General features: G+C 37.7%; 1 protein-coding gene across 1 annotated transcript in view; it reads right to left on the bottom strand.

Moving 5' to 3' along the window:
- Positions 1-16,606, bottom strand: part of PCCA (propionyl-CoA carboxylase subunit alpha) — a 270,494-nt gene that overhangs the window by 214,881 nt on the left and 39,007 nt on the right. The window contains exons 5-6 of the mRNA XM_041478271.1: positions 15,619-15,732; positions 14,069-14,122 (exon numbers count right to left, since the gene is read on the bottom strand). Of these exons, the coding sequence (XP_041334205.1) occupies positions 14,069-14,122; positions 15,619-15,732 (168 nt within the window). The remainder of the gene's footprint in view (positions 1-14,068; positions 14,123-15,618; positions 15,733-16,606) is intronic.

Raw genomic sequence — 16,606 nt, 5'->3', positions numbered from 1 at the left:
TATTCTTGAACACAGAAAGACAAAAAAACATGCAAGAAAGTAGCAGAATAGGATCCCTCTCCTGCTCAGCTCAAGTGCAACAAGATATTTTGAGAATAAATACATTACCATGTATAAATTCACAAATTCTATAAAAATGGACAAAATTTCCCAGATAAATGAAATATACACATGTCCAGTGCAAGGCATGAATACTGTCTGAAGCAAAACACTAAATAAACACAAAGAAATACTCAGTCTTCAAGCAAGGTGAGAATCCCATGTAAACAAGCAAGCAACTATGTAATACAGAACTGTGTGAATGCCTGCACACACACACACTCAAGACCCAAATGAAAGTCTTCACTCAGGCATTTTTTACCTTTTGAGTAACCTGTTTTTAAATAGCCTGGCATTATTCTAGTATGGTGGCTTTGAATTTAAAATTAAGCACAGCTTGCTAGCAAGATGCCTTGCCCAAAAGTCCAGGCAGGGAATTTATTCTTCCTTAACTCCAGCCTGAGCAAATTAAACAACTCCTCTTGGTGGGATAGGCGGAAGCACCACTCTGCAGCACACCTGCTGCCTTCCTTTGAAAAGCAAATTTACACATGGGATTCCTGAGCAGACCTTTTGTGCTAAGAGGTATGTTCTCCATATACAGACATAATGTACTTTCAGCTTTTGTACATGCAACAGCTCACACAGTATTTGCTTAGTCCACTACAGTCACTTACCAAAAGAAGTCACAGCTTTATAATATGGCTGCTATGGGAATTATTTATCTACATTAATAAAACAGAACCCATGAATAAAAGTACCAGTCTCACAAAATTCAAGTGTTTCAGTTTGGTACCACCTTAAAATAATATGGTCTTCCTGCAAGCAGAATAAAAAAAATAAACTGAAAATAAGAGATTGCCATATCCCACATATATATTACTCTCTGGCTTCCTAAACTCATGCCTAACTTGTGTATACTTATTGTCTTTCCTAAGACTCAAATTTTTTAATCACAGTTTGGGATACAACGATTAATGCCTGAAGTACCACATATGTCACAATAGCAACTACTTAAATAGAGCAACTTGAAAATTATCCTTTGAACATTGCAGTATGGGCTGCATGTGTGTTCAATTCCCTAAATGCCTTCTCTCAAAAACGTCCTTGAAGGCAAACATGGTTATGGGCTATACCAATTTGGCTGACTAGAATCTGCCTTTTGCTCCTTAGAAAGCCAATTCTAAATTTAAGCTAAGAGAACAAACAACTCCCTCCCAAAAAAAAAAAAAAAAAATAGCTAAATGACTAGCCTGTAAGAACACCCTACATTTTGAAATCAGATCCTGTTCCAAAGACCAAAGGATCATTCACTACTCAGAATCACCTTTAGTGTGATAACAGCTTTGCCCTAGCATTCACAGTTATAATCTATTCCTACCAGAGCACATACAGGAAGGTACAAGATGCTCAGTCAAGATGTGGATCAATGCTCCAAAAAGCCGTAAGATCCAGAGAGCAAACAGCTCCCCTGCCTTTAACAACTGCACAACCCTGCACACAAATATAAACAATGCCTTAGGACACAACTCCATGTTACTTGAATGACTAGGCATGGCAGTGGCACCCACAACAGCCACAGGATGTGCTTTGTTAGCCATCAGGAAGCACGTTCAGCCAGGCAGGAGTAGGTGAGAGCCAGAGGACCTATTCAGTAGAGACTAAGGCCCCAGCCCAGAAGCCTGCCCTACCATAAACCTCCAAGAAGAAATCTTCCTTGAAAGCACTCTTAGATCCCCCTCTCCATTTGATCCATTCAGAATCACAGCTCAGTTCTAAGACATAATCTGCAAATACTTTATGTCTTCAGTTGCAACTCAAAAAGAAACTGAAACAGTTTTAAGTTTAAAGGATAAAATGTTCTCCCCACTTTTCTGCAAGCTCTACTGAGGCAACCTCAGTTTGCCTCAGTTGTTTGTTAGTCTGAATGACTTTGCCACGCAAGTATCCCCACATTTCTTAGAGAGCAAAGAACATACAAGTGTTCTAACCATGAGGCAAAGTATCTCACACATTTTTTTTCAAGAAAAAAAAATTTTCCTCAGATTTTTTATAACAAGCCATGAAAAAAATTGTGGCTCACAACCAAAATAGTTTTTCCAATAAGATCCATAGATACTTTATTACTTGTTAACTCAAACTAGTATTTGCTGTCTAACCACAATCTCAATCATTGAATTACCATTGTAGATAGCTCCATGCTAACACAGGAAAGGTAAAGGACAGCCTTTCCCAGACAACCCAAAGAGCTACTTCGTAAATTATCAATAGGAATTCCAAACCTGACCAAGACAGCTATGAAAATATTTTCAGCGTGTGAAAAATATTCAAACGGCTCTACTTTCAACAAACATTCTCATTTAAATATGTGCACTCAATGTTCAGATAGAGTAATAAAAGGGTTCACGGATTCTTACACAATAAACTGGCAGGTTTTATTCACAAGAATGCTCCGGAATATCTTTTGCTGGTTTTCCCCCCATTCTAAATGTTTAATGCATTCCCCATCCCCAAACTGTAAGTAACTTGAATATAAACAGTGTTCACAATACCTAAGAGTGAAAGTGGAAAAGAGTAAGCACAAGTACTCTTTTGCAAGAGCTCTGAAGAACATGTCAGTATGATCCTAACAGGCATCTGGAATAAAAATGCTTCGTTGTCCATGTACATATGTAAATTCAGCAATATCTATCCTTCCGGACAGAAAATATATGCAGGCCTCTCTACAAAGGAAAGTATAATTCACAGTATAAGTTTCCACATAGTGCTCTGAAAATAGAGTAGCTTGGAAAAGAGCAAAAAAATCACTCCATCAAGAACACATTTAGCTAATCATACGGTTTTATTACCAAACTAAGCTGTTGTTACATAAAAGCATCAATTTTCCTCCAAAAGCAACCTTTATTTTGCATCTGAATTGCCAACCATGATGTGACTGCATCCTAACACACATATATTTGCCATTACTGCAGTGAACCACACACACCTTCAAGCCAGCCAGCCAGCCAGGAGATGAGGCAGAGGAAAGAAGAAAGTACAAGAGCAAATATTCACTGAGTTCCCTATCATCATGATCTGAGAGCAGGAACCTGCACAGCCTGTAACATCATCTGTTTCTGGGACTCACTGCACAAGCATCACTTTTATGTAGCACTTCTAAATAAGTAATCTAATTGGGATTACATTAGTAATCTAATGGACTACATCCTTGTATTAAGAGAAGGCCTGCTAATGGAGAAATTTTGAGGAAAATTATTGTAAACGTAGTTACAAAAGAAGAGCAGTTTGAGGGTAAATCTACCTGAAGTAACCTTTCTAGACATCATCTTTGCATTTTTCTGCTGCCTCATGCATTACTAATCAGTGGCCCACTAGAAACTTCAGCACCAACTGAAAAGCCTGGCAGGGTATTTGGCTTTCAATTCTTCTACTCAGTTTATTCCCAACACAAGTATATTCATCAGGCTTAAAAACAACTCTTGAACAAGGGCAGCCACTCAGCAATGAAATGTAAATTACTGACATGTGCTAAAACCTGCACTTGCCACTGCTAATGAGCACATTAAAGGGAAAAAAGCTTACTAGATATTACTGCAACCTTTTCACTTAACCCTGTGTGTACTGAAAGCCATAATTGAGTATCAATTAAAAAACTCATCTCTAAACAGTGAGACACTGTTCAGCAGGTATATGCTTCCTATGCAGTTCTGATACAAAAATCAGGATGACAGACAAATGTGTGCACACTGATAACAGTCTTATTTTTAATCTTCCATTAAACTTTTAAAGATATCAGTAAAAAAAAATCATAAACATGACAACATACATAAATTTCCAGGTTTACAACATTAGCAGTATCAGATCCTAGGCGATCAAATAAAACAGGATTAGCTGCCAATAAGCCCAAAGGTTAGGGAGTCAACTTGTAGCAACTTCTCCCTTCCTATTATGCACACAGGGAGGTAAAGACCCTGAAAATAATCTTCTCCAAACAGCAATGGCCTGCAGAGTCACAGAAAACAACACCTTTGCCTCCACAGCATACAATAGTGATGCAACTCCACAGCGCAATAAAAGCCCTACCAAATACATTCACACCAAGTTTCAAAGCTTTTAATAATTCACACTATCACAATGTTGCAAGAAGCTTCTGTAAACTCACATGCTGGAGAACGGGGAGACAATTTTTTGTGAAAAACCACACCCATACAAAAGGGATCTTCATATTTTATGGATGAAAGAAATTATTTAAAGATTATTTGGTTAAGCAAGGTCTTCAAAAGCTTCAAATTACACTTGTCTTAATTCAAAACTTAATTGCCAGAACACTCCAATTGCTAAGTATTGTAGTGACTTTCCCCCATAACTCTAGCAGGAATTGTGCAGTAGATGCAGTACTTTAAGCTACCAATGTTATTGATGACTTGCATTCAGTCTGAAATAGAAATTAATGAAATACGCTGTGAAAATAGAGCTTATTTGCAAGCAAACCTGAAGTCAGTGAAAAGTGAAAAGGCAGATAAATGCATAAGAATGAGCAGGAAGTATTTTAAAGGAATTTTAAAGATTTCCAGGGAATTCTTTACAAGATTTGCAAAATGAACAAAATGAACCACTAAACACAAAAAGGTGGCTGCAAGCAATCTATTAAGTTCATACTCTTAGCTGGGGGTCATGATTCCTGCTGCACCCAGTAAAAGCTGTCATTAACAATATCTGACAAACTAGGTAAGCTACGATTAAGTAGTGCTTATGTTGATATGCTCACAGATATTTTTGCTTGAGCAACTCTCCTACAAGGAAAGGCTCAGGGAGATGGGACTGTTCAACCTGAAGGAGGCTAAAGGGGCGCTCTATGTACATAAATGCCTGACAGGAAAGGGCCAACAGGACAGAGTCAGGCTCTGCTTAGCGGTGTCCAGTGACAGGATCAGAGGCAAGAAGCACAAGCTGAAACACTGGAAGGTCCCTCCATCTAGAACCTTTTTTTTTGACTGTGAGGGTAGCCAAACACTGGCACAGGTTGCCCAGAGAAGGTGTGGAGTCTCCATCCTTGGACAGTCAAAAGCCCACCAGACATGGTCCTGCCAACCAGCTGTGAGATCCCTACTTGAGCAGAGGGGTTGAACCAGCTGCTCCCCAGAGGTACCGTCCAATCTCAACCATTCTGTAAAATAAAGACTGTATTTGATAGCTACAGTAGAAACCAGGTCCAACTGAATTATGCATTCTACAACCATACAATAAAAATGTGCAACCAGCTGGAAGACATTGTAACAATCTAGAGGATAGTAATTGAATGACTAAGAAGTTAAAGTGTCATTAAACAGGTTAAAGAATGAAAAACCTTATTTAACCCTGACATGCCTGAATATAGTGTCTTAATTCACTTTCAGCAACAAACTGTATCTGGCATATTAGCAGTGATTCTCTCAACACACAGAGGTAACTGGAGCAGTTCTCACACCACAGAGAACAACCAGCCCAAAGAGGTTACATGACAGCCTCTTGCACAGGAAGCAATACTGGAACAAGGGAATCCACAAAGGAATCCTACAGTATACTAAACAAAGAAGTAGGTTAAGTCTCACAGCTGTAGAAACTATTCAAAATATTTGATGACTTTACATAATGTTGGTGCTGAACTGTACTGTACAGATATTAAGCACCTATACAAAAGTTTTAACCAAGACAAATACAAAAACATAAAAGAAACCAAACAGATGTATAAAATAAATTATGTTTATAAAACTAAGTTCTAGTAATTCAACATGTTAAACCCTAATTTCAAGAAAATATTTCCTGAAATAAGATTACAATTAAAATATGTACCATGAAAAACAAAGCCCCCCGCAAACAAATTTGCCCAGTCCAGGATAACACATCATCTTTAGAAACATGTTAACCAAAAACCTTTCAGCTAGCATCCTTTTCCACAGCTAGTATAGAAGTCACAAACATTTCAGAATCCACTAAAATTGAAACCAAAAAGAGCCAACTATAGGGTGTGAATAAGGAATGAAGGCTCAGCAGGTGTTGTCATTTTTAAGTCACTAAACCAAGAGAGACACATTCTATCACCACAGCAATCACAGAAGACTGAGGTAGGAAGGGGACCAATGGAGGTCTTCTAGTGCAACCTCCTTGCTCAAGAAGGGACTCCTAGAGCATATTACTCAGGATTACTTCCACACAGTCTTTGAATATCTCCAGGGAAGAAGACTTCAGACTTCTCTCAGCAACCTACACCATTGTTCAATCACTCCAACAATAAAGATCATCTTCTTCATGTTCATGTAAAACTTCCTATCCATCAGTTTCTGCCCATTTCCTCTCGTCCTACTTATACCACCAAGAGCCTGGCTCCATTCTCTTGGCACCCTCCCTTCAGATACTTACAGACATTGATGAGGTCTCCTCTGAGTCGTCTCTTCCCAAGGCTGAACAGGTCCAGCTCCAGGAGAAATGGTCCAGTCCCCATATCATGTTTATTGTTCTCCACAGAACCCATTCCAGGAGTTCCTGCCTCTCTTGTACTGAGGAGCCCAGAACTGGACCCAGCACTCCAGATGTGACCTCACCAGGGCTGAGCAGAGGAGCAGGATCACCTCCCTCATTCTGCTGTCCATGCTCTTCTTGATGCACCCCAGGATACCTATGACCTTCTTGGCTACAAGGGCACTGCTGGTTCACAGACAGCTTGCTGTCCACCAGGACCTTCAGGTCTTCCTTCTCAGAGCTGCTCTTCAGCAGGTCAACCCAAGCTAAACAGGCTTCAAGAATTAAATTTAAAAATTTCCCCCAAAAGTAATCACCTCCTAGCCTTGGGATGAAACAAAGCATGTTCATATCCCTCCTCATGTAACACACCACTGTCAATAATGAAAGCCCTTGTGTACAAAAACACAGCATGTTGTAAGAAGACATCATTTTGGCTCATGAAGTGTGTATTCAGTAGACTGATTTTGGTCCTGCTGCAATTAGTTTTCAGCAACAGAGAACAGAATAGTCATATTTGTGACACAGAAAATTATTCTACCACACACACTATTGCTTCAATGTATTTCAACTGTAAGAAATACACAAAAAAACCCTTTACTAAGTTGCATTCATCTTTAAAGTCAGAATTAATTTTCTTGATATGCATATTTTATGAAGAATACATATAAAGTATTAAGCACTCAATCTGTAATGCAGATCTACTGAACACAGATCAATCACTATAAAATACATAATTTTCTTAAAATGCAAGCAGAAAACAGAAGTGACTATTAAGGAAACATTGTTGGATTCTAAGATGAAGTTTCATCTGCCTTGCTGCAAAAGTAAATTAGAATCTACAGAGCAACAGAAGTTCTTATTGCAAAGACATCTCTTAATTATTCATGTTAAATCCAACTCCACTATTATTAATGGAACATTTAAAACTGATCTCAGAAACAGAGAAGGACATTACATTTGCAAGGTTACCACACAAGCTTACATCAGTTATACAGAATAGGACGAATTAACAAATCACTGTAGATCAGAATGGTCAGAATTTATCATAAGAAGACACGCTTCTCTGCATGATTGCAAACCAATAGTAAAGAGGCAGAAGGTGAAAGAAAATAATATTACCAGTGTAAGAAGAGAATTGCACAGCATTTCATTTGCATGTCTTCTATTATTGCAATAAGGAAAAACACAAGTACGCACAGATAATATAATTGCGGTTGTGGAAACAGAGCAGTACATTTTCATCCTCACAACCAGAGAGCAATAGTGAAAAAAAGAGGGCAGAACAAAGTATTTCTAAAGAAACAGGAAGGATTCCTGTAAGTCTGGAAGTAAGTACTATTGCAGTGACACTGCAAATCAAGAAATAATGAATTGTCACAAATCAGGAGTCTATATATCCATTCACCTGCAGAACCACACACCCTAATAAGCATGCCAAAGTACTGCTGTTGACAGGCATTGCAAAAGAAACTGTAAATTACTTACAATAGCCCATATAGGCAAAAATATCTCTAATATCTTCCTTAATCACATGCACAGCATTAAATCATTGGTCCAGAAGCCATGCAAGTCCACAGTTCATCCACCAAGAACCTCAAGTTGCTAGGCACTACTATTCAAATTGCGAGATTTTGTGTTTGCCGTTTTCCTAAGGACAGCTGCACATGTTAAAGCTTTCAAACCAAGCCACTTGAAGACATAACTTCAAAAAACACAAGTTAAAAAAAATAGGTCAAGATTGCCATGCATGGGAAGTTACCTAATCACAAAGGAGATCAAGGGAAAGATTAATATTATAAAGTCTAGACAAAATAATAAAAAGGGAGGAGAGTACTTTTGTCAAATTACATGAATCTTTGACCAGACACTACCCTACATCTTTACATCCATGCATATAGGTTACACACATGTATACCCATAAGACCTGTAGATATACGTCCTGAGACTTCTAAGTTTAGGCATATGCCTGCCCTTGAAAGAAATGCTCTAGCTATATACAGCAGTTCTCAAGATAGTTATTTGAAATTTGCTACAGGGTAGGACTGCATCAATTTGTTTTGTTGCACAGCAATCTTAAACAGGACACTGATGACATTGCTAAAAGCCTTTGATGGCTTATGTTAAGGTATCTGAAGTTTTCTACAGTAAAGGAGTAATACAGCCTTCCTACTTCCACCCTAGTAAGTGCTAAGCAGACAGTTCAGATGACTCAATTTCATTTTTCTAGCCCATACGTAATGACTAGTAATGTCTGACAAACACTGTCCATGATTTAACACACACACTATTTGTTTCTCCCATGGATTTCACCCAACCCAATACAGCAGATTTAGAGTCTTTGTTATGAAAAAAGGTTTGCTCAGAATTAAATACAAGAACACAAGTAACACTCAAAAGTCTTCTGCCTCAAAACAAATTAAGCATCAAAATTACAGGTTCACAGGCAGAGCTCTTCTGGGCAGCAAAGTGGTGACCTGTTCACTCAGGCCAGTACATTGCCTAACCTTCATTACCCTGTACAGCCAAAACCTCCAATCTCCAACACACAAAGCACCTTAAGCCACCACAGGCACTGGTAGCAAACACACTTTGGCTTTGGTAGGCAATGAAACTGTGGCCTGCAAAGCACAGTGTACAAAACACACATTAAAAGCTCTGTCTTCCCCACTCCTTGAAGTATACAATCTCTGCCATAAGCAACTTCTTGATACCAACTTCCATTGCCTTTTTTGGACCATCTTTTCACAATTGGGGAAGCACAAATTCTAACCAGTCACAAGAGTTGTCAGGTAAAAAGCTAATGCATGTGGTAACAGCATGAGAATCATACCAAATGTTTCTCAAAAATGTAATATCCACTGAACCACAATGAAGGAACTTAATCTCATAATTAGCTGTGCATAGGTCTGTAGATCCACCTGCACAATGCTCTTCACAGATCAGACATGTGTCCCCTTTACAAAAGGTGACACAAGTTGCTCTTTGGTTTACCTTCTCCTTCTCAAACTTAGCAGCCATTTACAAACATGTGATCAACCATTTCCATATATATTGTTTGCCCATTTATTTCAGACAACACATTGTTGGGATTTTTAATTCCACCAAGAATGTTAATCTAGCTTCAAAGGTAAAGAGAAATAGCACTGGCTGCTTTGTTCTCCCCCAGTCACGTCAAACAGTAGCTGTTAAAAAGGCACAAAAGATGTATACAACCAGATTTCACTAGGAACCCCAAAACGATTCATATCTTTTTCCAAAATTGAATGCTTTTTTCTCACCATGGTCATGGCTTCTATCCCAAGGAGTGGATTTTGGCAGGAGGTAGTGGCTGGCTATTTTTGCATCAACAAACAGAGCATCAGAATACTGTCAAGGCTGCATTCAGAAGAGTATTCCAGATAAAGAATGCATTTGTAACTGCTATCATTTGCAGACAATTTTATGCACATATCAAATAATTTTTTTGGAGGAAATACACCACAATCCACGACCTTTTATGAAAGCACAAACTCTCACAAACATACATACATGCCATCAAAACACTGAAAATTTATAATCTTGCAAACTGACATTTTTCTTACTAGGCTTGCAAAATAAGCTGATTTTTGTTTGTTTTGTTTTTAACAGTAACAACACAAGAGACTTTCATGGCAGTCAGTAAAACAGAAGTTCATTTGTGTTTCTTTAAATTAAGAAGAAAATTGATCCCATTATGACTGACTGCAATACAGAGTCACCATGCATCAAGGTCTAAGTGCATAATCACTACCAGGAAACAGGAAAGAAGCATAACCTCAACTGAAGGAGTAAAACTCCTACTTGCTGCTAACATCAGCTAGATGTTAGCAGCCACACTGACTCTGGAAAAATGACTGTGCAAGCCAATCACACACTCACTTTCTTCTCACTCTTTTCTCACCCAGACCCAAAAAAACCCCAAACTAAAACAAAAACCTAACCAAAAAATAAAAAACAAACAAACAAAAAAAACACCAAAACCATAACAGAGTCACTGAGACCATGGGCCAATCCTCCCAAACTATTCAGCATGTTGAGATCCAACTCAGCACTCCCATCCCCCCACCAAAACAGCTGCTCTTGAGGTTTGCAAGCAAGGAAAATAAAATGGCAATTTCAGAAAAGTATATCTTTGAATTACAGGTCAACCAAAAGGCTCATCTTAGTCTCAGGCCTATCTCCTTCCAAAATTCCAAAGACCTGCTTTAGGTAACAGAGGTGACAGAGCTTCTCAGAAAAGGTCTGCATTAATTTTAAAAAATAAGAAACATTAAGCAAGCTAACCTAAATACAGAGGTCATTAGCATACTCTTCTAAAGCAGGAAAGGAACAAACTGCTCTTGCAATTCTGCATAGCATCTGGCAAAGGATACTAGCAATTTTTTCTAATGCAGCGATAGATTTTAACTTCACCTTAACATTTATGACAATACTGAATATTATGCAATTATTCCTTGAAGGAGGGAAATTACTTACATGAAAATATATTCGAATGCATAAACTAAAAGTACCAACTTATTTGCTGATTCTAAGGAAATACATCCACTTACATAAACCCATATTTTGTTATACAAATAACAAAATTATGTACATAATAATGTTATCAGCATTACCATAAAATCATCAAAAGATGCCATGTTCAGATACCAGTCTTTAAGATATTTACCTTAATATTCATAAAACCTTTGACAGACTCACTCAGTATAAATGCCATGGATCTCTTTTCTGTCAGCCAACAACAGCAACCAGAGTAGATACACAAAGACAGGACTGACTGCACCAATTTGCTTACTGAATCACAATGAACAACATGCGAGATATTCACCCACTGATTGTTTTTTGGAAATTTTATTTTGGAAACAAAGGATCATTTATTTCGTCTCCCTTGCCCATTTTAAGAGAACAAAATTTATTTTTTTCTTCAGAAACTCAAGACCGGCAATTTTCAATACTCTAAGTATCTATCAAATTCTTCAAAAGTACTGTCTACAGCTGTATCCTACTCCATGAGTCATTCAGACAACAATGAACAAAAAGACATGCTTTTGTTCAAATCACACACAGTGGGATTACATGTGAACTGACCCTCCATGCGTTAATTGAAGACAAAGCTTTGCTTTGAGCTCGTTACTGTTCTTACAGATAGACTGGCAAGTTTAGAAAGTTTAGTGTCCTTCTCAGTTTCCCAATTTAAGAAATTTGCTTTAAAAGTACAGATACATACCAGGAAATAAGCCCAAGTTTCCTAAGTTCCATCACTACTTTCAGTGCAAAACAACAAAATAGTGTATATACAAAGAACAGGATAGGGAGAAAGAAAACAGAACAAAAACGTCTTCTGCAACTTCATAACAGTTTAACAACATAACAGTTACAGTCTTCAGTAAAGAAAAGAAACAGCAGGCAAGTTTTCCGCCTAACTATATTAATCAGAGTGTCTTGAAAAAAATACAAGCAGCCCTAGGGATAAAAAGATAGATCATTTCACCAGTTCTCACTAGGGGTTTGATCTTCTAGAGCCACTGACATCAAGGGAAGCATGATTATGTCTTAATTGAGACTTGAAATAGTGCATTTCAGAAAGCAAAATCACATTACCTTGTTTTATTATATTTTTAGAGAACTGAACACACCAGGTTTCTGAAACATAATTAAAGCTATTTTGAGACTGTAGCACCAACCAAAAACTCAAACATGTTTTCAGTCATCACATTATTTCAGGAAATTGTTCAGAAACTTTCCTAGGATCCAAGTAAAAAGTTGAGAAACAGGAGGGTGGAGAGGATCTACAGGAATGTTTGTACTTTCTGCATTTCTGCTTATTCCTGCCAAAAAAATTGTTCCACACTGTCACATCACCAATACTATAACTAACATTACCACACCATTTATATGTTATTGTTAACAACAGCCACGCCACTGTAGAATGTGCCCAGTTCAGAGTAACAACTACCAAATTTCTATGCTCAGCAGCAAAAGAAAGCAAAACAGCATAAGTTCCATTTAATTACTTTCATTCAATTACACTTTTTTGTTACTAAAAAACTAGGCACTGCCAACTAAAGCCAGTTATCCTGCTGGTCTAATCTATTGAGAACAGAGTTTGCTATAAATTAAGCCAGGAATCTTTCCTGTAAAAAGAACCTCTGGTATATGAAGCAGAACAGTGATAAAAGCAAGCTGCTAAACTGCATAAAAATAACATGTAAGAGATTACCCCAGATTTGGTAAACACCAAGTGTTTAGAATTCCTTTCGACTTTAACATCACCAGCAGCCAGCAGGGCATACACAGCATCCCACAGAACCTGCACTTGTTTTTGTCTAGGAGCTTTAAAAAAAAAAAATCACAGCAACTGAAGTATGAAATTTTTAGATTTCATTCTCCAATAGTCTTCTTAATAAGCAGGTGATATCCTCTAACACCAAATAATCAACTAAATAGTAAGGGTCTGTATTCCAACTAGAACTCAAATCTAAAGGAACATAAGTCAAGGAAGGTACATGGGAGACCTGTTCCACAAATGCCAAGGACAAAAGAATCACCATTCAAGAATCACATTCTTTGTCTAAGTTTTTTATCCTGAATCAAAAAGGTGCAGATTTTTCTCAAAAGCAGAAACAAATTTCTCTTGCTGGCTGTAAAACAAGGTATTTCTTCACCTACATGGTTCATTTACTCCATAACAAAGTTGGTAGCTGCAATGGCTTTTTACTTTGAACTTCCATGTAGTATGTGCTTGTCCTTATTCTGAGCAAAACCAGTAGACAATAACACATGATCTGCAGTGACTACACATACAATATCCTCCCAGGACTTTGTTCAAACATTGTGAATATAACTTCCTCCTAGCACTGCCCACACTTTTAAGCAGCTGCATGAAAACTTTTGGAAAAAAAATAAAATCAGACCATATAATCAGTTCATGATATACAAAAACCTTACAGAAATAAAAAGGTTTTGAACATTAATTTTTTTAAATTCAGACAAAGTGAAAACAGCACCCTCTTGACTCTTTGGTCGTTTCAGAGAATGCAGCTCCACGATACAATACCACCAGCAGAGAAGCCAATTTTTAAACAGCTTTCTATTCCCATTGCAAAGTGCAGTTCAGCACCTTTTCAGAGCTGCTGATACAGCTGTTCACCAGCTGTGCTACGAATCACCAAGATGATCACTCAAAACAAGATACTTTTAACCTAGATCATTCCAGTGACCCAGTTTTGCAGAGCAGGCTCATAAACAGCCCAGGCATAAGCAAAAATCCTGAAAGGTTTTTACATCCTGGGTAAAGTTCTTACAAACAGACTTCTCCTAAAAGAAAACTCAGCCTGCAATTACATCCTCAAAATGCAAGGAATCCACATGTACAGAAAGCATATTGAAAACCCCTATGTTAAAGTATCTTTTAGATTTGCCTGGAGTTGGTAGCTTGATTCCTTAGATACCTTGAAAAGGGTATGTGACATCTAGTGCATCAGTCACAGCCAAGCAAATAAAAATAACTTACCAAACGTCTAGCAAATTCTTTATTTTCCGAAAGAAATCCATATCCTGGGTGTACCTTGGAACACAAAAGAAAAAATTCAAGCTGATTGAGTTCTGAAACCAGACACCAAAATCACTAGCACGTTTTCAGATACTGAGGATGGTAAAGTAGATCACTAAGCACTTAAATAGGTTGAATACCATAAGAAACTCTCTTAACACACTGATTTTTCTGTCCTAACTCAAGTTGTTGAGCTATCATTTCTGAAACAAACTTTGCTTATTTGACTAGGGAGAACAGGGTTGCTTGCAGAGCAAACAGAGCTGTTTGCAGAGCAAATGGACATTACCTTTGGTGATTTGCCTTTTGCTCTTTTTTAGCTCCATTGCAGATTTCCCCAAATATGCTCATCCACACTCTCCTCAGTAACCATTATAAAGTATTCTGTATCCCAAAATATTTCCAGCACTAACCACAACAATGGTGCACAGGTCCACAGTCATAAGCCCCCTACCTGTAGTGACCCTGGCTAGAGAGCACAAAATACTCCCTTCCTTAGTCTAAGTCAAGCATCCTGTGTGCCTCATTTGCTACTCACACCCCAACATACATTCAGCCTAATGACTTGAGAAGAGCATGAGAAAGTTTTCATTTTGCTTTTTGCAAGTCACATAAGATTCTTGATCTAATATAGTCTAACATACAAAGCATAAGTCATTGTATACACCTCTTTTAAAGAGCCAATAACTGGGTTTCATATTCAGAAACTCAGAGGGAAGAAAATACTGGTTTTGTTTCTGGCCCCTAAAGGCACTGTACCAAAACATCGTGTTAGAAAGAAATCACAGTGCTGACCCAACTGTTCAAGGGTAGGTAGTGTTGCTGATATGTACACATCAAATTCCATTTTAATAAATGCTGTGTGTACGGTAGCTCTGAATAATACATTCATTTCAGTGACAGAACAAAGAACATTAGGAATGTGAACATGACTATATATTAGTTTTTCCTACTGATCCCTGTTTTGCTTTGAATTTCTGGCCAACTTGGAGGGAAAATAGGCAGACTTGCCCACTTTTACACAAATAAGCTAATGCGCATTTCGTAAACCTTCTGAAACAAAAGCAATTACAGGATGCACCATTTACCTTCCTGCAAGTAACACATACAATATAGAAAGTGATTCAAATGAAGTTGAAGCAAAAGCCTTTCTGGACACACTTTGTAAAACGTTCAAAAAAGCCATTATGGCATATAAAGGGTTAGCACTCAAAACTAATTGGGATTTTTTTTTTCCCCCAGCAAATTTGGAAATGAACTGAAGCTGCTCCCTGGTGTGAAAGCTGAATCCAGCAGCCACCTGCAGGATCAGCAACCAGTGCTGCCAGATGCTACAAAGCCTTTGATTTCCAGTAGCGATTTCAGACACATTTAACTCATGTGACATGAACTAACTGGAATAGCATATTCAATCACTTCCCCCCCATACACCTTTAAAAAAAATACAAACTCTGGCTTTTCTGCTTTCTATATATGAAACAGCTGCAGCAGATAGACACATTCAGACTCACAGCTTGGGCCCTGGTTTTCCTAATGACTTCCATGATGGCATCCATGTTGAGGTAGCTTTTGCTGGTGGGAGCTGGGCCAACACAGACAGCTTCATCCGCCATTTTCACGTGAACCTGAAGAGGCAATAGTCTGCATTAACAGATGCTCCCAGCAAAAATAATTAACATCACCCAGTTACACGAACACAAATCTGATTGTGTCAAAGATCATTTACATACCATAGCCACTCTAAAATACACACTGAAATTACCAACACTGGCATACAAGTACTTGAACAGTAAATCTCATTTCATTTAGCTCTGAGCTTAAGTCACTTTCAAAATGTTTTATTGTTCTAGTACATTATTTTGAATTTGATTAAATAAAATCAAAACAAATATCATTTCACCTTCCTATACTGATCCTCTATATGTAAATTCAGACTAAAAACTACTTTGTTACTTGTAACCAGGGTAGTCTCATATCTTAATACTTAATAACAAACATTCATGACCAGTTCTAAGCAGGCTCCCCAGGAAGTTGGGGATAATTAGAGTGAATTGAATGAAGGGATGCAATGAGTGTCCCTGCACAGCATCAGGTCAGCACCATGCACAAATTAAAGCCTATGACTAAAGAGTTCAATATCACTACACGTGAACCAGAAAATCTTGAGAATTATTTAAGCAGGCTCATGTTTGATTTCTAATCCATTGTATCCTCATTTATATGCATTTGCCAAATATTTTTTGGTCAAACAAAAAAGGGACAAACATCTCCAACATTTCACCAAGAATATTAAAATAGGTAAGTTTGGAGTTAGAATTCTTCTTACATCTCACAAGAATGCTTATCTTTAAGTTTAAAAAGTTTAATTAGATTGGTCTTTAACATGTATTCGCAGTTCAGAATACTTTTCTTTCAAGTAAGATACAGATATATCCATGAAAGCAAACAATCAGTTTTTCCTCATTCTGCTTTTTGCAAGCTCCCTTTCAGTATGTATTT

This window comes from Pyrgilauda ruficollis, unplaced genomic scaffold, assembly GCF_017590135.1.
Source record: "Pyrgilauda ruficollis isolate IOZ18807 unplaced genomic scaffold, ASM1759013v1 scaffold44, whole genome shotgun sequence".
In the NCBI taxonomy this organism is placed as follows: Eukaryota; Metazoa; Chordata; class Aves; order Passeriformes; family Passeridae; genus Pyrgilauda; species Pyrgilauda ruficollis.
Note: the sequence above shows the minus strand (reverse complement) of the source record. Positions and strands in the feature narration are given on the sequence as shown.